This window comes from Sturnus vulgaris, chromosome 3, assembly GCF_052056855.1.
Source record: "Sturnus vulgaris isolate bStuVul1 chromosome 3, bStuVul1.hap1, whole genome shotgun sequence".
NCBI lineage: Eukaryota > Metazoa > Chordata > Aves > Passeriformes > Sturnidae > Sturnus > Sturnus vulgaris.
In genome coordinates, this window is record NC_142245.1 from 10,931,808 (window position 1) to 10,957,041 (window position 25,234).

The following is a 25,234-nucleotide window of genomic DNA, read 5'->3' on the forward strand; positions in this document are numbered from 1 at the left end:
AATGAGATTTGCTGCAGGGTTTGCTGAAGTCAGTGGAAACAATCCAAACTACTTCAGCAGGCATTGGAGCAGATCCTCCATATTGGGGGGGTGAGATTGTTCTGCAAGTCCACAGACCAGTCCATAGCCCTGGAGATGGATTTTCTCTTAAAATTTGCAATGTTCAGATTGAACATTCATATGAGCAAAGCTATCACCAGGACTATTCCTACAAGTAGTTACTGTTCAATATGATTAAACCTAAGTTTCTACATGTATTCCTTGAAAACGTAGTATCTTTATTTTTGCATCTTACATTTTACAGCTTTACTGTACTGCTGAATTCAATGTCTCTGCATTCTGTTCTGGCTTCTCACTGGTTATGTGTCAAAGCATACAGTTATTCCTCTTACGGGAATTATTCTGGTTCCTAAATTTATATGGCTAGAAATGAAAGTATATTTTTAGGACAGGACTTCTGTATGGTGAATAGTGGGATAATTCTCATTGGGTCAGTTTTAAGTACAGTCTCATTTTATGGGCCCCATTTGGAGCAGGGACTATTGGGCTACAAACAAACTTCTGTATTTCTCTGGTTGAATTTTCGAATCAGTTTGTGTATCTGTACCAGGACCTCGTTTGAAATCTCAGAGGACATCTACCGCCATGCTTTGTTTATTACATGAATTGCCAAATGCAGGTGCTGAGGGGAAAGAAGCAATCTTGGATTTGTTAAGCACAGATAAAGGCTGTTCAGAAGGAGCTGCAACTGCATATTTTGAGATTATATTTTGAAATGCATTCACCACTGTTCACTGTCCTTGATTTGAGTTTGATCATTGTTTAATGTAACATAAATTCTGATATTCTTCAGCTTTTTCCCTTTTCCCCATGGTTTTCTTGTGGATAGCATTATCATGCTTGACTGCTCATAGTTAGATTCATCTCTCCCAGTTTAAACTATCTAAAATGTTGGTATTTAGTTTACTCTAATCGTCTCATTTTCTCAAAAACAATCAGATATACATCATCAGAGGAAGGCTTGGTCACATCTAGGACTGGAGACTCAGCCTCTTTACCAATTTCAGAGGGAGTCTGAAAGTCTATCTAGCTTACTGACTAACTTCATAAATGCTAAAAAGAAAGGGCTTTGACAGTCTTCTCTGTGTGCTGAAAATGAAAACTCTTCTTTAGCATTTCACTGTATGTTGCTTCCCAGCTCTTTGAGAAGGCTAATTTTTTCCTTTGGTAATAAATCTTGTCAATGCTTTGGTATTTCATTCTGTCAATCTGGAGTGTTAGCTTGACTGTTGAATATTGGGATTTGGATAGATCTGTCTATTTGGTTTTCTCATGCACAGTGCATTGATTTTCAGTATGTAGGTCTTTCCTGAATGACTGAAAAGGTGAGTATTGCTGGAAATATTAACAGTATCAGATAAGAAAAGGTTACTTTTCTGTCTGAGATGGCTTTTTGAGGGCTCATTGCTTTATAAGTTTGAAATGTACCTTCCATGAAATTCAGTTGGACTTCTGCACAATTTCAGGGTGTCAGCATTTTTCCTGTTGGCCATAGTTTGGAAAATGGTTGTGAGGGATGTTCAGAAATGTATCATTTACAAACGTGGGCTTCAGCAGACTCAGTGTGTTGATTTCACTGATGTAAATTTGCTGCTCTTTGACAGTAGCCTTTGCTTTCCTTGCCCTCATCAAGTCGTACTGTTGTCTTGTGGCTTAACTTGGCGTTTTTAGACACCTGCTGAGTCAGAACCTGTGATATTTGTTATAACACAACTACAGAACAAATTAGTGTCATTCATGGGGAACTATATTTTAGAGGAAGTGGAAACTTGAATAATTACATCCATATTTTCCATCCAGAAGATCACTGGATGGAAATGAGTTCAAACAGTGTGAACTTTGTTGGATGGTTTTGGGGAGTTGTTTTTTTTGTTTGGTTTTATTTTGTTTTTCAGATTGTTGTTATTTTTTCTGTTTACAACTACCTCTAGATGAACTATTCTCATTTTTGGGAAATATATTCTTTCCATTGTTGCTAGTGTGTTTAGATAGGTAATCCTAAGGTGTAGCCAAGGGTTGAAGGTATCATCATCTCTACTAAGCCATGAAAGGTTTACTAGGCTGCAAATATACTCAGGTGTTCTCCAGTGTATGACTTTTTTGACCTTGTGAGTCAGTAGCTGAAAATGATTTATTGAATATGGGCTATGAATTGAATATGATGTATTGAATATGGGGTATTTTTCCTCCTTCAGACTGTTCATGTGTCACTAAACATTAAAAAAATTTCATCCATTGTAAGCCTGTAGGGGCTGGATGCTTCTGATGCCTTAGGATTTTAACTCTTGTATTTTTCAAATCCTGTACTGCTTTAGTGTATAACTCTAAAACTTCATCTAGAGTGTTAGCTACTGCCTTCATATTTTGGTCAGACAAAAGGATTCCTCTAGGCCTGAAGCTCAACGACGCCTCACTGTCTCAGACCCTGAAAGTATAAACAAAAGTGAGTTGGGGTGGGGGGAAGCAAACTGTGGGTATACAACTTCATTATCTGAAGCTGTAATTGGAAGATTAACCCCTGATATGTAAATGGACCAAACTAATATCTGTCTGAAAAACTCGTGAACCTTGTCCATCTTGGGTCTAGCCCAAGGAGGCTTCTGACTGCTCAAGGTGTACTTACTGAAGGCCCTAAATAAATACTTTTATTCTCTTAACCTTGTCTAGCCTCTGTTCCAGGTAGCCACTCCAAGGAATCCCTTCAGCCTTTCAGCTGTGCTGAACTTCCCAGCAGAAGTTAGACTCAGCAGCTATACTGGGGCCACACACCTTGGATGTGCTGATGATGTCAGGATCAGTCACAATGAAGTAACAAAAGGATTCAGTTATGTGCAGTGCTTGTTCATGATTTTCTTCAGGGTTTCTATAATTTTACTGTGTCTCCAAGGCCCTTTCCATAGTCCTTAGGCATAGGTAGGCTGCAGGTTGTGGTACTAGCTCACCTGGGCCCAACTGGCTACACCAAAGTAACTTTAAAAAAAAAGACCTCCCATAATTTATCATTCCAGTTTGTCTTCAAGCTCACTGTGGCCAAGCAGCAGGACCACTTTTTTCAAGCTGCCTACCTGGAGGAGAGAGATGCCTGGGTGCGGGATATCAAGAAAGCAATTCATCGCATAGATGGAGGCCAAAGGTTTGCCAGAAAATCCACAAGAAAGTCCATCAGATTGCCTGAAACAATCAATCTGAGGTTTGTTCTCATAGCTCTGCGCCCCCATTTGCTTCCATCTGCAGTCAGTGTGTCATACATGTAATCTTGGTCAGGAAGAACAATAAGCCTATCTGTCCGTGGATTCTCTCACAGCCCTTTCTGCATGACTAAAAATTTCAGTTTGTACAATGTGTCTGAAATGAACTAGCAATCAGAACTGGGAAACTCTTTTTTATTAATACTATCATTTACCAAAACATGCCTATTTATCTAAAGGTTTTGCTGATAAAAAGATTTCTGGGCATACTGCTAAGTGCCAGAGGATACCAAAGTGTGACTCTTCCAGGAGAAGCATTGTATGTCATAAATCAATTATTGAAAAAATATTTTAGACCTTTTGTTTGCTTTCCAAAGAAGAAATGCTGATGTTAGCCTAGTTTTTTGGATGGTGAGGGGACTGTGATGCCTGGCAAAGGCTGTAAATACCAAGATAAAAATGAGCCTGGAGTGTTCTTAAAAGACAGCAAAACCGCACGGGGCCAGGATCGTCTGAGAGCATGCAGGCTTTGGGATAGGCACAGGTTTTCTGCTCAGCCCAGGACCTTCGGGTGAATACAGAGCACAGCAGTGAACCCTCCTGCTGGGGCTGTGGGGCCCTGTGAAGGTGTCTCAGCAGTGTGTGTTCCTCTCTTCACACTATAGTCACCACAAGTAGTTGCATTTGCAAAATAAGGAGATGTGGTGAGCCCTTTGTGCCCTCCACCCTTTGCTCCCACAGCTGTGAGGTCATGTAGTGAGACCTCCAGGCTTTGCAACTTGAATTTTTCAAAAGATGCAGGAGATGAAACTTAGCCATGTTACAGCTCTGCAGGGAGCCATGTGCCAACAAAGCATGAAGCCCCCATGAATGACAAGGACATTATTGTACAAACTGGCAAAACCTTTTTATTTTCTAACAGTTTCTGTGGTTCTTTTCATGCACAGTGCTTTGTACCTCTCAATGAAAGATCCTGAAAAGGGAATAAAGGAGTTGAAGCTGGAAAAAGATAAAAGAGTGTTCAATCACTGCTTTACAGGTAAGGAGCTCCTGTCCCTCTATTCCATACTATAAAGGGGGCATAGACTTATAAAACTAAAGAGATTAAACAGCTTTAAGCTCTGTAGAGCACAGAGAAATTCAGTGTTTTCTTGACTAACCCAGGAGATGCTCAAAGGATGTATCTTGGAAAAGTGTTCAGTTAGGGCCATGGTAGACAAAGGAGAAGGATGGAATTTTACCAGTGTCAGAAAGATTGAAGTAATCTTTTGAGTAGATTGTAGTGTGAAACACTTAAGTACAGAAGAATTCTTCCATTCTGAATTTTTCACCACCAAATGGTGTCCCACTGTAATTGCTGTTTCTCTCCAAGTCAAATCTGTGTTTGTGCTCAAAATCACACAGATACAGCACTTTAGGACATTGTTTAGTGGTGGACAGGGCAGTGTTGGGTTAATGGTTGGACTGATGACCTTGAAGGTCTTTTCCAACCTTAGGTGATTCTGTAATTCTATGAAAGTCACAGTGTTTCCAACAGCACGATGTTAGTAGCATAGCAGCCTGGAAGGCTGCCTTTTCCAGGCTTGGCTATCCTTCATACATCCCCAACCCCCGTCTTTGAGGCTTCTCAGCTCAGTCCTGCATTTCCTCCCAGCTCTCTTCTCCCTCAGGAATGGTGTTTGAGAGCTGTCCTGGCCCCTGCCATCAGCTAGAAAAGCTGCACCTCGCTGGATGGCCAGGAACCTCCCTAGAGTAGCTCCCCATGTTGCTGCTAAGAACCTTTTTCAGGAGATTGATGAATACATGGAGTAGGCTTGTTTCCTGTGTACTTTTAGGCTTCTGCATGTCTGTCTTGCTTTGTGGCTGGTATTTTGTTTCTTTGTCACCAGGCACCTGTGTGATTGACTGGCTGGTGTCCAGCAGCTCGGTCCGAAATCGCAAGGAAGGTCTCCTGCTTGCCTCTTCCCTCTTGAGTGAAGGCTACCTACAGCCTGCTGGGGATACATCCAAGGCAGCTGCCGAGGGACTGTCAGACACCCCGTTCCTAGATCTCAGTGATGCCTACTATTACTTTGTGAGCATTGTATTCTGGTTTTTTATTGTCTCAGAGTTACCAATGCTCTGCTCTTCTTGTGCTCCTTATTGGGCTTCTTAAATTCTGGAGGAAAGATCGCATAAATGGAGAAATCTATCTTAGTTATCTTTTTCCTGGGATACTGAGAATGAGCCTGCTCACTTTAATAGCTGTAACCAGGACAGATTTTTTTTTTTTTCTGGCACCCTTCTAATTGAGTGAATTGAGTGCTGAGACCAAGCTGGGTTTTTTTTAACTAAGACTTTGTTCCTGGTAGTTGTACTGGTGACCAGAATTCAACCATCTCTTTCCCTGTTGATTCAGTGGAAGATGAGAGCAATTCATTATCACATGGCTAAACAGAGTGACAGAAGGTACAAACCCATTTTTGTGCAGAGCCATCTAATCTGACTCAGATGAGTGTGAGTATGCACACACACAGCTTGCTCGTGAACAAAGAAGTAAAAGTTTTTAATATCCCCCAGTAACCTGTCCTGGGTGTCATACCCAGCCTTCTCCATTTATTACTTCATATTCTGTGAACTGATTTGAAGAACTTGAAGTATCACAGTCAAATACTGTTTGAAAGATATTTGGCTTATGGACTTACACTAACAAAAAAAGTATGCCTTCTATAAAGTGAAGATAAGTAAATTTGTATTACAATTCTGTTTATATTTACCATATGGAATCACTTGGCTTCAGCAAAATGACTTTCCCACTATGCCTTTGTTTTCCTAAATGTGTTTGTTCTAGGGGGACTTTATCTGTTCAGCAGAGACACTGCTGGTAAAGGCAGCCTTGTGGCCCCCCGGGATGCTTCTTCTAGCAGCCCATGTGTACCCTGCTTGCTTTTGGATTTTTTCTAGTTTGATTCGATACCAATGTGGTGTGAGGAGGCCACAGCAAGTCAATGTCTGACTTGGTATCACAGAAGTGTTGTCCCACTTCACACTGAAATGTGCCCATGGTGATTTGTAAAGCTCCTCAACTTCACTGGGAGGCTTTTCCAGTAAAAGGTTAGATTATTTAACCATAACTATAACAACAACAATAGTAGTAGTAATAATAATCATATTTTTCTTCGGAGTGGCAAAAAACAGGGTGGAAGGAAGCCAAAAGAAGCTAGATGTACAAGATACATGTACATAAGCATGCAGCAACTGTGTAACTTCTGTAACATTTCTCTTGTGGTCTTGCAGCCAGACAGTGGATTTTTCTGTGAGGGGTATTCCAGTGATGATGATGTGGTCCTTAAAGAAGAATTCAGAGGCACAATTGTCAAACAAGGATGTTTGCTGAAACAGGTCAGTATTGCCTATATTCCATCCTGTCGCTAGGATAATGTTACATGGGTGCAAGATTATTCTTCTACACTTTAAAACTTAAGGTAAGAGAGAAACTAGCATGTGGCATCTCCACACTTGGCAGGTTTCATCTCTGTCCCTCTTGCCTTTGCACAAGGAACACTTGCTGCAGCATGGCAGCAGGACTCTGAACAAATACTGTAAGGTTTATTGCTCTTACCACAAAATAAAAGAGTTGACAGCTTTAATTAAGAAAAAGTCCTGACACAGAAGATGTGACAAGTCATTGGTACAATGCAAAACTGAACTCAGGTTAAAAAGCTGCCACTCTTGTGTCCCTCTGGACACACAACTGGTCTCAGTTGCCAGTTTTCATGGACTTCTTCAGCATGCTTGAGCAAAGGAGTTGTTTCAGTCACTAATGTTTGATGTGTAGGACAGAAGATAACTGGACACCTTCCTTTCCAGCACAACTTTAAGCAATGCCATGAATGTCATGTTTCCAAGGCCATTGCAAGGAGATAATAGTGAACTGAAGGCAAAATCAGGATTGTTCAATGAATAACATAAGTCAGGTGGAAGGGACCTGTAGCAATCCTCTGGTCCAATAGCCTGATCACTTCAGAGCTGACCAAAGGTTAAAGCACATTGTTAAGGGTTTTGTTGTCCAAAATCTCCTTACGCATTTACAGACATGGTGCATTGACCACCTCTCTAGGTAGCCTGTTGCAGTGTTGGACCACCCTCTCTAAAGAAATGTTTCCTAATACTGAGTCTGAACCTGCACTGTTAAAATAGTCCTTGAGGGCCTAAGAACTTTTTGGTGGTGCTCACATGCATTTCTCTTGTTTAATCAGTTTACTCAAAAGCAATGGAAGAAATTAGACCCACGCCTTGCTGCTCTTTTACTCTGTTATGTTCATATCAACCTAGATATTAAGAGCTCCTGTGCAAACAGTAGCTAATTGAGAAACTTGTATTTTGAAATGCCAGAGGAAGTGATTAATGAGAAACTTCCACCAGTGTTAGTTTGCGCTTGGTCACCCTCAGTGAGTTGTGGGTCATTGCTTGAAAAGGTCACTGCTTCTGCTGAAAATGCTTTCAGTGGTTCTAAACCTTCCACACCCATCTTTCTCAGTTATGAAAATGGGCCACGAGTCACCTACATCTGTATTTCTGCCTGAGCTTCTCAACCATGAGCCCTCCAGGGTGTTTAAGCTAGATAAGCTTATTTTTTGTTGTTATCTTTGCAGGGACAGAAAAACTTTCAGCTCATCCTTGCCAATAATTCGAGGCATCTTCCTGCAAGGCACTTTGCGGCTATGTTTTCTAGCAAGCAGTTAAACCCAGCTCTCAGAGATCTCACATGAATGTCCTAACTGCCAGACCGTGTGATACATTTAGGGGAAGCTCCCATGGTGAAGCTCCTTTGCTTTGCACAAAAAAAAAAAAAAAAAAAAAAAAAAAAAGAAAAGAAAAAGAAAAAGAAAAAGAAAAAGAAAAAGAAAAAGCAGTTTGATAGTCCAGTTCATATGCAAAAGATTGGAATGTAGAAAAGGCAGATTCAAGTCCTACTTGAGTATTTCCTCTCCACCATATTCAGGATTTTTTCCCTTTTGTATTTGCCTGTCCTCTCATGTGTGGGTAAGATTTGCATGCAGGCAAAGTAGCTCTGTGACATTCCTGGTTTTGAAATTTTCCTAGGGACATCGGAGGAAGAACTGGAAAGTGAGAAAGTTCGTTTTAAGAGATGATCCTGCATATCTTCACTATTATGATCCTGCTGGAGTAAGACAGATTCGGTTTATTTTCCTGTTTGTTTTGAATCCAGCGCCTTGTAGAAGTATCTGAATGGAGTATTTGCATGAGAATGTGACAGGAAAGATTAGGCAGGACAGTGGGTCTGTTTGTTCTTTCATGGCCCAGCCATCCTCTGGGAAAGCAGAATGAAGGATAGTTTCTGGGCCTGTCAAGTCAGGGTGGCAAGTGCCACCCAGACCTGGGGACAAGTAACACTGAACTGTATTTTCACCTCTTATCTATGATTAATTGGAATTAATATGTACTCTCACTTGATCAAAACAAATTAGTGCAAATGAACACAATACAGTAATTTTACAGTTTATATTTGAGGTATTTGACATGTCAGGCTGACACCTGGCATCCTATTTCTTGTGTATTTCTAATGGGCCCATTCCCATGCTAAATACTCTGCAGATCCTGAATTCTAAATCACAAGAGATTCCCTATTTATTTATAAGCCTTTCTCTTACAAACTCCCAACCCTCCATGCCACACATAGACTGAAGATCCCCTGCTCTCTCAGGTGAGACATACTAAGTAATCAAAGTGTTTTGTCTCCATTCTGGAAATGTAGCCACATATTAACATGCTACTGGTTTCAAAAGTGTTGGATTTCATCTTGATTTCATGTTCTCCCCAGGGAGAAGAACCACTGGGAGCAATTCACTTGAGAGGCTGTGTGGTGACAGCAGTGGAAGATATGCCAGACAGTAAGTAAAATATTGAACGAGTTCTCTAATAAGTTTTTGGTACAAACCCTTTCAATCTGCCTAAAATCGCAAGTGTTTTTTATTCCAAAGCAATCTATGTACCAGCAATCCAGTAATTCTAGTAACTGGTCTCTCTCTTGTTGTCTGAATTACTGGGGAAGGGTACTGTGGTAAAGGTAGCAATAGGGAATCTATATAGGGAAGGCTGGTCAAAAGGATGACACAAACCCTGTGTTAGGATAACTGGCCTTTAGGCAAAGTAAGCTGAGTTTGATCTCTTTAGTTAATGAATTTGGGAATGAAGCTTCGTGTTAGAAATGGTTATGCCAACAAATTGTTACTGTCCACCTTCTCCTCCCTCCCAAAGCTAAAAGTTATGGGAACAGAAATCGTGTTGCTGCAAGGACCACGAAACATTAATTTCATGCATTCTCCTCTCCACAGGAGAGGTGGCTATCATATCCAGCAAGAAAGTTTTTTGGCATCTCAGAAAATAAACAGATGTGTCATAAACTCAAGCCTTGTTTTCATAGCTGGCAAGACATGGGAAGGTTTGGGGAATATGATCTAGCTGCAGGATTGCAGATCCTTCCATGATTTGAGACCAACAAACCAGACACTCCTGAAGGTGAAACCTGCAGAATATAATGAGTGTTTTCTCTGAGAGAGAGACTCATCTCTTGGACCCAATATTTGTAAAGGCCTGATCAGGCTCAGCTGTAGAAAGAAAGCAGATCCCCTTACAGTGTGTAAAGGAGGAAATACTGAAAGTACAAGACTTTTTTTTCTCTCATAGCTGACTTTCTTATTTTTTCTCTGTAGCCAAGAAGTATGATGTTGACAACATCCTCTTTGAAATCATCACAGCAAATGAAATCCACTATTACTTGCAAGCAGCCTCATCCACAGAGCGTACAGAGTGGATCAAAGCAATCCAGTCAGTTGCTAGGACTGGCAAATGAAGATGATCTTCCAACAAGAAGACAGATTTAAATTAAACTAGTTACTCAAAACAGAATTAACATTTCACCAAGAGAAAGCAGTATCATCCCAAAGGGCTTATGTGTTGGGGTTGAGTGGAAGTTTCAATTCTATAGTGGACACTAACAAACTAACATTTTTCCACTTGTGTTATGGTAATAGTTTACTAAATTATAACATAGAACATGTCATATTAGTGTGTGTTGCTTAGAGTAATCAGTCTGCCTTGAGAAGGTTGTACCTGTTGCCACAGCTGATAGTGGGAATCTCACCATTAACAGGGGACAGAGTCATGTCACTGACAGAGAGGACCTCAGTTAATCACCCTCTTCAGCCTGTGATGTGTTTCAGGATTTTCATGTATTTCAGTCTTCTCTAGACAATTTTTACACTTTCTTCTTTACCTGATCTTGTTGCTGCTTGTTCACTTATGCAAATAACGTCATAGATATAAGGAAAAGAAGTCAACTCATTTGGAAATCTGATCCACTCCTTTATAATCTGTCAGCATTAAAGGAGGGTAGAATGCAGACAACCATGGAAACACCACGTGGAACCAAGTATAACTCCATGACAGCAGTATGAGGAAACGTCTCTTCCCACAGTATTTAAAACACAAAGCAATCTCACTTTAAACTCCATATCACTCAATTTTAACCCTTGCCAAATTTCTCCACAAGAATCTGCCCTGGGACCATTGTTTCCCTTTATTTAGGTCTACAAAGCAGATGCTGGGTTGTCAGGTACTGTACTCTATTTGAATTAAGAATCTTGCAGGAAAAGGGAAAGGATGCATGGGTTGATTACTTGAACTACTGATTGAAGTGGTTTCAACTAGGTTCTCCTTTTTTAAACTCCAGCAAGATCCTCAATCCAAGATTTTGTGCCTTAGTAATATATGAGAAACCTTGTGCTGGTAACTGAAATAAATATTTTTATTTGATAGTCAGTTCACGTGATTAATTCTTGCATTTTTGTCTGACTGTATATCAAGCAAACTTCTAAGTCTTAAACTCTCAGGAAGAGTTGAAAATCAAGCTAATGTCAGATTATGCATGTAGGCTGTTCCTGGTACAGACTGATGTTTTAGTGAAGGAAACTTCAAAATCTTTAAAATTCTGTTCATAGATCTAATAAGATACCTTATCCTTAAGAATTCTTATTGGGATCTGTTCCATCTAAAAATAAATGTGGAGCTAAAGCTTCTCTCCAGTTGTACTTAATTATATCTGTAGCTGAGCTAATGAGCCTGAATCCCTGTTGCCTTGCATTACTTGTCCCAAAAAACCCAGCCTTGAAGGAGCAGCAGGCTGAGACACTGCATCATCATGTCCACTTAATTTGGCCAGCAGAAATCAGCTTCTGTCAGGCATTTCCTGTCTCTCATGCAAGATAACTGGATCGTTGAAGTCTGATGTGTCATTCTGAGGAAGGAAGACTCATGGTAAAAGGACCCACTGTTTGTTCAGTGCTGCTTGTTGCTTCTTATTTTTGCTTTTAGAACACACTAACCCAAAAATACCCAAGGATACAGGAAAAGAGGGGAAAAAAAACATCCCACACAAATAAACAACAGAAACTTACCAGCTTACCAAAGGAGGGATGTGACTGCCACAATTTAATAAAACTAAAACGTTTTACCAGTCGATGACCTTATAATTTTAACTTGTGCCCAGTCCAAGGTATGGCTGTCTACCTATGAATGGTGTTTTCTCAGGCAGATGATGATAGTCAGTGTATTTATGGAAGAGCTCTTCAGTTTGTACCATGCTATATTGTTGGGGTCTGTAATCTCACAGGTAGTGTTTCAGAAGACACATTTCAAGGGTTTGTAGGTGCCTCTGCTTCTTGGCAGCAGTAAGAAAATCTTGTCCAAGGGAATTCAGTATCAAAAGGCAACTGCACGTCTATCAGAGATGATGAGGCCAGCCCAGTAACTCAGAAGGCATGGAAGAGTCACAGATCCTGAATACTGGCACAAAGAGAGCTTTGTGCAAGGAACTACTAAACAAAAGGGAGGAAAGAGAAGAGCAGACCTACATGTGACATGCTTCCTCTAACTTTCACCCTCTAACTATTTAAATCACACTTCTACTACACCTTCAGCAAATACGTTAACATCAGTTCTTTTTTACTTATAAAAAATAACTGGTCTAAAGGACAGTAAAATAAACAAACCATTGTGGATAAGGATTGTATTTATAATCTTCAGTTATTAAATGACTTGTATAATATAATCTCATTTAAACATCGTCTAAGTTCATGTTCGTCTTGCCACAACTTGCACTGAGCAATTTTCCCTCCCCTGGAACACTGCCTACATGCTTACTACAGTCAGGGTCAGATTTTTGGGAATGTTGACTAGCCATGCACCCCTAAAAACACCCACATAGACACAGCACTCCTATTTCCATTTTAAAATGACGTTTAAAAGAAAACTGTATGAAACAAACCACAAACACAGATGCTGAAAAGAATAATAACTCCAGCCCAACAAGCTTTCAGCCACAGGTGCTAGTACTTCTTATAATCCAACAGACAACACATACGGAAGGAGTTTGTACTTAATATGTCTCTAGCATTTTTTTTCAAAGAGCTGTTTGCTTTCCCTGCCCCACAACTTTCTTCTGAAGGGTAAGGTGATATAACTGTTGTTAAGTGCAGTTATTTTGGTGCTTTTCCTTGCAGTGTGCTGTCTTCGGTTTTTATGTGAAATAATAGTTAACAGAAAGTGTGAAAGGTCTACTGAAAATGTGTTTTAGTAATAGAACAGTTTATTTAGTAATATTTAATCAAAGTTTGTTCATAAAGATAAAAAAAACTTATTAAGGCCTCTGAGGTATCAAAAATTTACTGTCAAACCTCTCTTTTAGAAATGCTTTTATTTTCATTTCTTCTTGCAATATTACATATAATTCTTCAATGCAGTAGTATCTCTTCTGTATTTGGCTTAGAGTTCACTTTACTACAAAATTAAACACCTATTTTTACTCCCTAATTTCTTCTCAGATATTTGAGAAGTTATTTTAAGTTTAAGCTACTTGCTTCACAGGGCTCTCGATTAGTGAATTTCACTGTTTAAAGTGTTCCTCCATTTCTTCTGAGTTCATGCTTGGGCAACACTGAAATCCAGAAAAAATTTCTTTAAATAACCTTTTTGGTTGGGGCCAGAAACATTTAAGTTGGGTGAGAGTTTTTGGGGGAGGGCAGTGGAGTGGGAATGGGTTGGGTTTTTTGGTTGTATTTTTTTCAGTTTGTGCCCTTTAAAACTGTAGGAGACTATAGGAGGAACTTGAAAAAGCACAAAGAATAGGTAAGAGTCCTCTGCGGGTTATTGGTATTTCTGTGGGTGCCTTCAGTTTGTGTTTCGAAAAGTGCACTTATTTTTTCTTTGTGAATTGTGATCTTCTCATTGTTGTATAGAGATTTTTCTGTGCTGGAGTTGAACTCTCACTGAAAACAAGGTTCTTCTTTTGTTGTTACTCATCAGACTTCTTGAAATAGAACTTCTTATTTGGCTTCAAAAAAAAGGTTGCGAGGGGGAGTTTTGAGTAGAACACAGCACTTCCTGCTTTGCATTTAGAACCAAAACTGTGGCTTTCCATACTTCACTTCTCGTTCTTGTAGATTGCTTAATTTTTTTTCCTTCCAGTGTGGTAAAAGGGACACTAAGACTGTATGAAAAGTGGGCAAAAATGTTGCTTTTCATGCTTCATTTGCCTTTCATGTTAAATGTAATGGGCTACAGTAAAACTTTTCACTTTCCTGCAGGGACTCTACCTTCTTTTAAGATGGCAATGTCTTTCCCTCCTTTTCTTCAACTCATTAAAAGATGACTGAGCAGGAGGGAGGAAAATAATCAAAGGGAAATGCTGATAAAACGGATGGAATTTTGCTTCCATCACTTGAAAGGGAGAGAGGTGATGTTAGTATTTTTTAAAATTTGCCTTCAGTATGTCTTTCACCAAAATTCTGAATATTAATGAAATGGAGTGATCAAGGGAGAGTAGAGACCTGACTAGTTCAGTTAAAAAAATCCCAAACAACTAGACACCCTAATCTTCCTACATCCTCAAACTGATATAAAAAGGACATTGAGAACTCTCAGAGTATTCCCATTAGCCCCTCTCTGTTTATCAATTATACTAGAACAGCCTGTTGCAGACTAATAGAGTATCAATTATGTAAATCAATGTATGATCAGTCTTTTCATGTACCTGCTTCCATATCATAAAGAAAAGTGTGAAAATCCTTTCTTAATCACCAAAGTATATCAAAAGAAAATCAAGAAATCACCTCTTTTGTCCTCCATTGCTTCTGCTATATCTGTATGTAGGTATCCTGCATCTGAAAGCTTAAGTTGCTGTGTTTCCCAAGTACATGATGGTTAAAGTACAATAACAAAATCAATGCACATGTGTGAGATATTTTTTGAATAATAGGAAGAGTTCTTTAGATCAGGCTTTTAACACTCTCATGTAGTTTTTTTTCCTAAAAGGAAGTATTTCATGATTCTGGTATACAGCTGGTAAAATAAGGTCAGTTTGGGTTTCTCGTAATTAATACTTTTACTTAAAGGAATGCTTTCTTTCCCAAGTTATATCTTCAACTTTCCCTTTTTTCTCTTCTGCCCTCCCCCATATCCTTCTTCTTATAACTATTTTGACCTAAACATCCTAAAAGACAGCTTGTGTTTCTGCTTTTAGGCATCATAGAGAGGATCTTGGATGAGAAAACATAAATGCCTGGTGTCATTTTGGTATTGCTACAACATACCATGTGTTCTTTAGTCACCCCCTTAAAACAGTAAAAGCTTCCTCTCATCTCCTCATACTTGTGAGCTGTACCTAGATATGTGGTTGCTCCATGGGTATTGGGTCCCTGTTTGGGCAGGTTCCTCGTGTTGATACCTCTAAGTACACAGGTTGATGAGCTGCATGTTAAAATTACTTTAAAGAATTGTACAACAAATTGTCTACAGACTGGTGATGTTCAAAAATGAAGGTGCATTAGAAAAGCCAATTTAGTTTGGTTAGCCACACTAGGTGACTTTAGACACATTTTTGTCATTGGCTATGCTGTTAAATGGCTATATAGTGTACCTGGTGAAACCTAGGTGTTAGGATATCCCAGATATTTGTTCGCTGCTCTTTTTCTTTAGCAGTGTGATGGAAAAGTAGTGGAAACTATTGAAAATATTCCTTCAGTGGAACAGACAAGTAAAGCTCTTATGGGGTATTGCAATATTTCATTTATTAGTTGCCAGACACTGCTGCAAAAAAAAAACAACTTTGTCTTTCTCAACTTTTCCTTTTTCCCAGATAAGGATTAAAGGCTTAAGGTGGCTGGTTTGTTTGATTGAAGTTTTCTCTCTGTTCCCGGTTTGCTCAACCTATATCTTTGGTTGAAGTCTTCCAGCTGAATCTTCCAATAGCTGGCAGCATCTTTTGGTTTTGGCATTCTGAGACCACGGAAATGTTTAAAAGCAGTAGTTGGAGCTATGACTGATACATTATCTCATGGCCACTCATTCCTGTGGCATCTAGAAAAACTTTTGTGTATAGCTCTAAGTGTCTGGTATCTCAGCAACAAAACACCCCATGCAGTCAGCACCCCTGGATTGCTAAACAGCAGCTCCTTTCCTTCTTAAGGTTTTTAAGGACTGTGCATTAAACCCAACACATGCAGTTTTCACAGTATTTTTAAATGGGAGTCAAAACTAGCTAATGTTGTACCTAATTTGCATGCTCTAGCAGGCTGAGTTTTATTCCCTTCTGGTTTTGTAAATCCGTAGCTGCTGGGCATGGGTTGGCAGTGCTGGACAGGATGATTCTGAGGAGTTGGGGGAGATTGCAGCAAACTGTGCCAGTACATAGAATTATCCTCTTGGGTTTCATCTTGGTAGGTCCTCCAGGATCTATGAGGTTGCAGTCCATCACCTCCCTCCTTCATGACTTTCAACCCACCAGTTGTATCTTCGGTTTTCTGGTTTACCAGAATAGCAGAAGTGGATCTAGCCCTTAGCACTAAGGCCTGAACCTGTCCCGGCCCCTAACAACACTCAGTTATTATCATTGTGCTGATCAGAAGCTGCTGCTGACTTAAGGTGTTAAATGCAGCAGGTGATTTCTTCTATGGTTTTGGAGATGGACTTTTCCTAACAAGCAAATATGGTGAAAAACAACTGCCATGTGTTAACATGCTCTTGGGAGCCCAATATACCTCATCCCAAGTTCATCTGGAGGGAAAGTAAAAAAAAAATAACATCACCTCTACCTAACTCCTTCCAGCTGTATGCTTTTGTTGTCTTCCTGTCAGCTCTGGTGGGCAGAAACAGCTGATCCCAGTCCTGAGCTCAACTGTTCTGTCTTCAGTTGGGATAACTTTGTCACTCGGTACTTTCCAAAGATTATCAGGATAAAAACGACTGTCTGCATGTTCCTGCCCATTGGCAGAAACACTTGACAAAATTAGCCTTGAAATTTGAGTGGTCTGATTAAAAAGTCTGTGTTGATTAAATATCTCATGCATGCTTTTCATTTACTCTATTAATGGCAATGGCTCAAAGCCACATCCTGCACCATGATGAAATAAAGCCACACTGGCAGCTAGTCGCTTCAAAAATGGAGCACTGCAACAGTGAGTAGTTGCAAGGAGGGTTCTAACACCAATAGGTGTCATTGAAAATACCACAGGTGGTTTTGGAGATGCAGAAATAAAATGCTAACCTGGGGGGTCCTCCAGCTGAGCTTCAGTGCTGGTCTTTTTGATATCCACCTGTGCAGCAGCTCACAGGGTTTTGTGCAGGAGGGAAGCCTTTTCTCCTCACAGAAGCCTAGCTGGTTTAAGGCCCTCTTGCAGAGTTGAGCTGTGTGGGCAGAAAACATTTGCAAACAGCTCTGCACAAGCTTCGTGTGCTTTCTCCAAAGGTCTCTGTATCCTAGCAAAGCCAGGTGGGTAGGAAGGTGAAAGGCAGGAAGGCCAGGTGGCTAATGGGAAGCCTGGGTGACGGACACCTCCGGCACGTTTCTGTAGCTGACACATTCCAAGTGTCAGGGGCATAAAAATGGCATGGGAAGGCAGTGGGAAGGTCCGTGGGGCTTGCAGGAGTAGAACTTCGCACTTCAGCAAAAACATTGTAGGAGGCAAGCACTGGAGCAGAAAAAGGGTTTGACCAGCCACCAAGGTGTGAGGGTAGCTGATGCGTGCCCTGGGTGGTGTGGGCTTTACACGTGTGGTCTTAGCTGCTGAGGATACTCTCTGGGGAAGGACACCCACATATGAGTGCTGCTTCAGGCATTAGTACAATCTTTCTATTTCTGGCGTTTCAGTGGCTTTTGTTAGCAGGCAGAAGGGGCAACAGATGTGCCCCCACCAGGTGGTGCAAAAAGTGCGCCATTGGATGCTGCTGGGGTCTCTTTAAAAGGGAAGAGAACACATCCATCCTGCAGCAAAGATGGGAGGCTGAGTAGATGGTGCAGGGGCAGAGAGGAGTAGAACAGATTACCAAAATTGATGTAATGAAATATCCAGGGGGAAATAAAACCCTTAAAGGAAGGACTCAGAGTAGGGAGAGGAAGAAAACTTTGTTTTTATGAGAATTTGTACTTAAATACTTTTTTTCCCCTCAGTAATAGATTTTTCACAAGAAATTTACACCATTGTTACTTCAGTTTTAAAGATGCAAACCTTGTGTAATTGCATAGCTGCATGTTTAATTCCTTGTGTTTAAAGAGGCACAGGCTCTTTAACCTGATCTGAACAGAGCAGAGACACAACAGATAGTGGGGATTCTTAATACTCATTTGAGAATGGGGAAAAGCTACACGTAAGTGCACAGTGAAGTAACTGTTTTAGGATTCATACCTGAATATTATTCTATTCACAAACTCTATCCTGAGACAAATACATGAGAACTTACAGCATAGAGGCATGAAAGGAGCAGGAATAGGGAATAAATGCCAGGGAGTTACAGACTGGAGGTAACACAGGAGGCTGGATGAGAAAGGTGAGGGACTAGATTCATTATTGTACAGTTTTTCTATTTTATGATTTTAAAAACTGGGCAGTTTTGAGGTGATGAGAATGTACTGCTAGTATTGTTTTCTTCTTGATTAACTTTGATGCACTTTTTGCACTTCTAGCTCTCTTAAGTCAGAGTAACACATGCTGTGAGCAGGGAGTGAAGCAGTACCTTCAATGTACTTGGGTGTGGCTTTTTGTGTTTTTTTTGTTTTGGTTTGGTGTTTGTTTTTTGTTTTTGGTTTTTTTTTTAATTTGAGCTAACTAGATATCATCTTGGAGTAGAATAGCCAACAATAGTGGAAGCAGTGTTTGCAATTCATTTATCTTTATGCTACATCTTCTATATTTAGGTATGCCCTTTACTCTGAGTTACACTTGTTGGAGGTTAGGATTTTTCTTTTTTTTTTTTCCTCAGGGAATTTTCTCTCATCTGTTAATAATTTAGAGGGAAGGATATCACATTTTCCATTCCAAGGGAGGTTGCTGCCTTCCTTGGCAGACACCTGTCCTTAAAGCCAGGACATACTTCAGTCGTGTTTGGCAGCAGGTTGACAGCAGAAGCTTCAGTGAATTTTGGGTAGTATATCTGTTTTTTGATAATGTAGTAGTTGTCCTGCAAGAACAGTGGGCAAAGGGAGATTTTTAAAACCTAGTGCAATGGGGCCTTGATCCTATAACTAAGACTTACCTACAAGGAATAAATTACAAAAGATGTGTGATAAAGATTTTCCAGTCATTGCATTGCATGATGACAAAGATGTCTAAAGTAGATATGCTACTCATGATTTAGAAAAGGTACCAGTGGTTATTGCATGAAAACCTGTTCAAATGGGGAGCATGGGATGAGGAAAGTGAACTAGTTTTGAGGGAGTCTGTTGAATACTCTAAACCAGAAAAAGGATCAGGTAACATTCTCTTCTTGAAAGCACTTTACAGTTGCCCGTTTCACCTGGCTGATCTGTTTCTTCCTTGACCTGCAGATGTGGGCATCTACAAGATAAAGCCTGTGAGCCCAGACACCTGAAATAAAGGGGGGTAAGAAATACTAGATATTTTCACCAAATATTCTGCAATGGTTAAATAAGTGTGAGAAAATGAAGTGCAAATAGAAAGCAAGTTTAAACTAATGGCTTGTTTAAACATTAGCATCATTGAAAAAAAAAAAAAAAAGCTACTGGATCTTAGCCCAGATGACCACAGTCTGTATTTTCAGAGCAAAACTGCTCTGCTTAATCTACTATTACTGGGTCCTAATAAAGGTAAGGGCTGGACCTGTTTTTGGTAAACTCAACATCTAACAGGGACCTGACCTAGTGCCATTGAACCTCATACTAATGACAGGACATGTCAGAATGTATTCTTCCAATGTCTGCAGTACTTGTGTAAAGGGATTTAAAGTCTAACCAAGTTTCATAAGCATGGTAGAAGTCTTTCTATAGAAAATTGGTGCCAGATTGAATTTTGCAGGAATGCCTCAAGCAACGGGGATCTTCTCAGCATTTTTTCACTGATTTTATTCTTTAGTGTAAAGGAGGTAGGGAAAGTGATATTCACAAGAGTAGAAAATTCATTTTATGATCACTTTTATACTGAGCAATTTGACAGGCAGCTCCTGTTTTACTAGCATCATTTTAAAGTTGGTACCAAAAATCAGTGCTAGTAAAGCAAGGCCCATGTGATGGAAGATCAGCATATAGGAAAAAAACTAAGTTTCTCAATGTGTTTTAACCTATGAAAATATATCAAGTTGTGTTACCTCATAGGGTTATCTGACTTACTTTGTTTCAAGTAGTTAAATTTTGCTCTACTCCTTATCATGGAAAAAGACTAACGTGCATAGCTAATGGCTGAGAAAATGTTACCTGTCTGCTTTCACCCTGTCCTGGATCTGAGAGTCCTAATCCAAAAATTCCACAGCTGGGTAGTAGAAATTCAGCACTGCCAAGCACTAACACTTCTGTGAGTGCAAGTTCAGATCCTTGTGCAAATGCCAGGTCCTTGTGAGGATTCTGTCCCTTGAAACGGGTACTGGGAATGTTCAGCTGATTCTGAGGTGGCCACTTTGTCCTCTTCTTTCTGGTGTCTGGATTTGTCCCTTCCCCCAGCCTTCCTTTATGGGCTCTCATGTGCTACTGATAAAACAAACTTCATGTCAAGAAATAAAACACACCTTGGGGGGGGTTTAGGTTTTTTGTTTTTTTTAATATAAAAATCATCTCTTCCAAAACAGAAAGTGCAAACTGAAATTATAATCGGCGTATTTTTGATAGTGCAATTAAATTTATAAATATAAAATACAGCTGAATAGTTAGTTGTCTTTAGAATTTTACATAAAATTAAGACAGTAAACTGCAAATTAAAAAAAGACACCCATAACTTTTTTTGAGAAGCTTTCATCATAAATTTATAATCAGTCCAAAATCATTCAAAGTCATTTTTGCAACTGCCAAACACTGTGTGGGAAATTGGCAAAAGTTGTTTGAGTTGCAAGAGACAGTACTGCTTTCTCATCTCTCAAGTTCTGCTTCCAAGATTTCTCCCCACGTGTCGACGTCCATTGGATACATGCTTTTCTCTGGCAAGCTGAATTGTGAAGGAATGTGGCTGTATTTCCCACGAAGCCATTCTTGCTTCACTTTGCTTTTCCAGTAGTTTCTCAACAATGTAATCTGGTGGAAAAACAGGAAGTCAGATCTCAGAAAGGAACCAAATTAAACTGCATTCAATATAACTAAGTTTAGCACTAGAGCAGTAATGATAGAAAAAGGATTTGGAATGTGACTTTGGACATCTAGACATTAAGCCCAGGAAGGTGCAATGCTGCTGACAAGTAGAACATGCTCCACTTCCAAATCTTCTGCTCCTGCCTCAATTCTTTAGTGGTCAAGAGGAAAAACCCAAACCAGGAATTCACCTTACTCCTTAAAAAGGCACTTTTCACTTTCTGTTTAGGTTGGGACCTTTTGTTTGGAGGTTGGCTGGATTCTTCTCTTCTGCCAGTCTTTTAGTGCAAGAAAAGGTAGACTTGGTGTGTTTGTTGCTTCTATTTCAAATGCCCTCCAGAGAAAACAATCAGTGCAGGGAGTTCTGGAAACTGCTGTGCAAGGGTAGCAAGATGTATACACTGAAAGGGTAACCACTATCTGCTCATGGCTGTGCCTCATGCTGCAGCAACCTCACTGAAATGTCAGAGTCTAGTGGCTACTTTTGTTTCTTTTGCTGCTGCTTCTCTCTTTTCACCCCTCCAGTGTCCCTCTGCTCTTAAACACACCAGCTAGAAGAAGGTGGGAGATTATCCTCTAGCTGGTCCAGAGTAATCCGTGGAACCAGTTATCTGGTCTACCTGATCTTCCTGATCTACCTCAGCTTCCAGGCGGGATTCAACAGTGAGAAATCAGTCAGCATGTTCTGGAACTGAACCTGCTGCCAACTCCTCAGAGCAGTCTGTGTGTGGGGAGATTTTCTGAACAGTTTATAAAAGCTCCTGCTCATTTCCTTTTCTAGTCCCCATTTTTTTTTCCTGCTGAATGTCTGTCACCTGAGGTATATTGAGACAGCACTATCCAGGATGACTTTTCAGGAAGTCATTCCTCACCAGCAGATCTATTTCCACAAAACACAACCAGAGAGCACACGCTGCCTGCCGGGGTTCTGCAATCTCCTCCCTGCCAGCCCCATCTGCGGGAACGTGCGCTTTGTCCCATGTCAGGGCTTGTGCAGGATGATGGTCAGCGCTGAGGCTGTGCGGAGCAGCAGGAGGACTAATGCCGAGCCGGACAGGCTGCGTGCTGGGCAGGAAAAGAGACAGCCTTGCTTTACCTTTCAGGATATTTTACCAGATGTCCGTCTGCAGGGATGCGCTACCGAGTCACGCTGTCACCGCAGCTGGTCCCCCTTACAGCCCTAGGACGGCTGCGCCGCGCCGATGTCATTTCCTTACACATTTCTACTGGCCCTCCTGGCAGCCTCGTTAATGTCGCTGCTGGTGCTCTGCCGCTGGAGGCGGATTTACCTTCCAGGAATACCCGTTCCCGCGGTCGCAGTCGATCTCCCGCTGGCAGACGGCGCGCACAGCCAGGCAGTGGTGCCGCCACAGCCCCTCGTTGCTCTCGATGGCGCGGTGCCAGCCCTTGCACGTCAGGGACGCGTGGCACAAGCTCTCGACGTCCAGCCCGCTGAAAATCCGGGAGCTGATCTCGGGAGGAAGGGCAGACACGAAGTCACCCAGTCCTCCCCTTCCTCCCTCGGCGCTGTCCCGGCCGGCGGCGCGCTCCGCGTCCATCACCGCGGCCTCTGTGTGTGCGGGCGGCGGCCGCCGGCAGCGCTCCGGGCTGGCTGCCTGCCCGCCTGCTGCCATGTCCCCGCCGCCCACCCCGCAGCCTGCCCCGCAGCCTGCCCCGCAGCCTGCCCCGCAGCCTGCCCCGCAGCCTGCCCCGCAGCCTGCCCCGCAGCCTGCCCCGCAGCCTGCCCCGCAGCCTGAGGCGACTTTCGGGGCGAATCCTCGCAGTTTCGGGAGTACGGAGGCGGTGCCGCCTCTCGTCACGGGGCGGCCGCGCGTCATCAGGCGGCGGCGGCTCCGGCCCGGCCCGGCCTGGCATCACCTCCACTCCTGTCCCGGCGCCACCTCCGCTCCTGTCCCGGCGGCGCCGGCACCCTGGAGCTGAGGCCGGCCCGGCCCCGCAGAGCCGCGGGTGTGAGGTAGCGACGCCCGCTCCCAGGGCCGAGCGGTTCGTGTCCGCAGCCGCGGGGTTCGGAGGGCGGTGCTGCAGCCCCGAGCCCGCTCTGCCGCGGGTGGAAGGGGAGGGGAAGGCTCGGCTCCAGCGGTGGGCGGCGAGGATGATGGGGAGCGGGAAGCATCTCTCGTAGGAGGACAGGCTGGGGGAACGGGGCCTGTTCAGCTTCGAGAAGAGGCGGCTGAGAGGCGACCTCACTCGTGAGTATAAATATCCAAAAGAAGAGTGCCAAGAGGATGGACCAGGCTGGTGCAGAACAACAGGACGAGAGGAAATGGGCAGAAACTGATGCACAGACGTTCCACCTGAATATAAGGAAGAACTTCTCTACTGTGCAGTGGCTGCACGTGGCACAGGTTGCCCCGAGAGGTTGTGGAGTGTCCCTCAATGGAGATATTCCAGAACTATCTGGATGCAATTCCGTGCCATGTGTTCTGGGATGACCCTTCTTGAGCAGGGAAGCGGGGCCGGATGACTCACTGTGGTCCCATTGAACCTCACCCATCCTGGGGTTTTTGTTTTTGCAGAGCTTAGCCCTTGGTGTTTCTCTTCATAGGGTGACAGAGAGGAAGTTCAGCTGATCAGCGTAGAAAGTTCTGGAGGGGTTGGCAGAGACTCCCCAGTGCTTCTGTGCAGGGAATATTGCAGCAATTAGAGTTGTTTTTCCCTAATTATTTGTGCTGGTGAATTGAGTAGTGGAAAGGCAATGTGTTGAAGGAAGACCAGTTGCAATTTGGATGTGCTCCCATAACCTAAAATGCTTTTTAGATGTAGTGGCTCAGAACTGAGGCTTTTGAAACTAGCACCTGAGTATCTAGTGTCACCTACAGGCTTGTAGCCTATAGTGAGAACTTGCTGGGAAGTTCTTGATTCATTAGGCATCTGATCCTGAAAACTGCATCCTAACATCGTTGCCTGACTTTTAGGATAGGATCCGATTTTGGAGAGTTGTGCAGATTTACCATAAGGCAAATTCTAAGATGCAATTTCAGCTTTCTAGAAGTTTTTTCATGGCAATAACCAGTGTAAATTATGTACTTAAACCCCAAAACACCACAGTCATGGTCAGCAGTTGTTGGAGTCTTTTGTTCAAAACCCTTTAGGTGTGAAGTAGAAGGAAGGTGTATTTATTTCCTCTGTAAGTTGATGTAAGAGGATGTTGACGGTCAGTTTCAAAACTGCATTTGTTAATGGCAAACATTCCGACCAGCTTCTGTGTTTGGGTCAAAAGTGCATGTTTATATTTGTAGTGTGTGACTAGCTAAAATTGGTTTTGTTTTGTCAGAAGAAAATCAGGAGGCTGATGCAGAAGAAGCACCAACTGTTCATGCTGTTGAGATGTCCTGTATTCCATTGTTAATGGAACCAACACCTTCCAGCTCTGAGGTCCAGGGAGCCGCAAAAATTAGGAATAATGATGCTGCCTCCAGACTTTTGGTGGGTGCTTAAGTTTTTAATGAAGTTTAATATTTGTAAGCATGTGTTGGAAGTTAAGGAGGTGTTGTGTTTTCTATACAAATTAAATGTCAGCCTTTGCTGTAGTTGAGATCTCTGGGGTGGACTGGCTCAGGAAATTCAAAATGATAGTGCTGTTTTCAGTAAATAATGAATGAAGTGACTGGTGTTTTTACAGAGATACAGAGTTTCGTTACTTTCTGGAGAAATAAATTGTAGGAATGCAAGAAAGACTTTCCTGTTTGTGGGGTTTGGGTTTTTTTTTTTCTTGGACAAATAGGCTTTTGTTGAACTTGCTCTTTCTGTTATGTCTGTGTGTGGGAAACTGGAGCAAGATGGTGGTAAAGCTCTTCTATGAATCTTTCAGTTTGTAGCCTTTTAGATATTTACTCTAAAGATCTAAGAAGTTTTGTTTTGTTTTGACTGCATGAATGTTCCTATAGATGTTGTTTTTCTGAGTGGGTGGAAACTGCAAAAAAAAAGTAAAATATTTGAGCAGTGGTCCCCATACAAAAAGTAAGTGGTTACCCAGACTGCTTTTGAAGGGCATAACTGAGTAAAAACTGTGGTCTAGTTTCCCCCACTCTTCTGGATAAAGGCACTAAACAGTAAATATTGTTTCAGATTCCTCCTCCTGATGATAATGAAAGCAAATCTATTCAAAGAAAGAGAGTGCTTCCATCTTGGATGTTGGAAAGAGATCTCCTGGTGCAAAGGGTTTCCAAGCCTGTAATGACAGGAGGTAGGTTTGCCGTGTGATAACGATTGCATTCCAATATGCATTTCTGTGCTTCGATATAATTTAAAAAATTATAACGGTGGTGGTAGGAAGTATTAATTTGCTACTTCTCTTTCCATGCTCTGTGTGGGGCAGTTGACAAAGACTGACTTCTGTTGT

The 25,234-nt window shown here is 41.7% G+C and overlaps 3 protein-coding genes across 17 annotated transcripts in view; 2 read left to right on the top strand and 1 right to left on the bottom strand.

The window, feature by feature from the left end:
* Nucleotides 1–11,072, top strand: part of PLEK (pleckstrin) — a 57,727-nt gene extending 46,655 nt beyond the window's left edge. For all 10 annotated transcript variants that reach the window (XM_088160988.1, XM_088160987.1, XM_088160992.1 and 7 more), the window contains 7 exons: nt 3,069–3,250; nt 4,196–4,287; nt 5,138–5,322; nt 6,525–6,629; nt 8,334–8,417; nt 9,073–9,142; nt 9,965–11,072. In XM_088160988.1, coding sequence (XP_088017114.1) covers nt 3,069–3,250; nt 4,196–4,287; nt 5,138–5,322; nt 6,525–6,629; nt 8,334–8,417; nt 9,073–9,142; nt 9,965–10,104 — 858 coding nt within the window. In that variant the 3' untranslated portion in view covers nt 10,105–11,072. The remainder of the gene's footprint in view (nt 1–3,068; nt 3,251–4,195; nt 4,288–5,137; nt 5,323–6,524; nt 6,630–8,333; nt 8,418–9,072; nt 9,143–9,964) is intronic.
* A 9,257-nt stretch (nt 11,073–20,329) lies between these two features.
* FBXO48 (F-box protein 48) lies at nt 20,330–22,573 on the bottom strand. Its single transcript, XM_014892861.2, has 2 exons — nt 22,161–22,573; nt 20,330–20,817 (listed from the first exon to the last, which is right to left on the bottom strand). Exons 1-2 carry the CDS (start codon nt 22,503–22,505, stop codon nt 20,656–20,658), a joined length of 507 nt encoding a protein of 168 aa, XP_014748347.1. The 5' UTR covers nt 22,506–22,573; the 3' UTR covers nt 20,330–20,655.
* Nucleotides 22,574–22,712: 139 nt separating this feature from the next.
* APLF (aprataxin and PNKP like factor) overlaps nt 22,713–25,234 on the top strand; it is a 35,142-nt gene continuing 32,620 nt past the window's right edge. Inside the window, exons 1-3 of one of the 6 annotated variants that reach the window (XM_088160975.1) lie at nt 22,713–22,846; nt 24,167–24,318; nt 24,961–25,078. In XM_088160975.1, the coding sequence (XP_088017101.1) occupies nt 24,220–24,318; nt 24,961–25,078 (217 nt within the window). In that variant the 5' untranslated portion in view covers nt 22,713–22,846; nt 24,167–24,219. Of the gene's footprint in view, nt 24,319–24,960; nt 25,079–25,234 lie in introns of all 6 variants that reach the window. The other 5 variants (XM_088160976.1, XM_088160977.1, XM_088160978.1 and 2 more) reach the window with 5 other exon arrangements.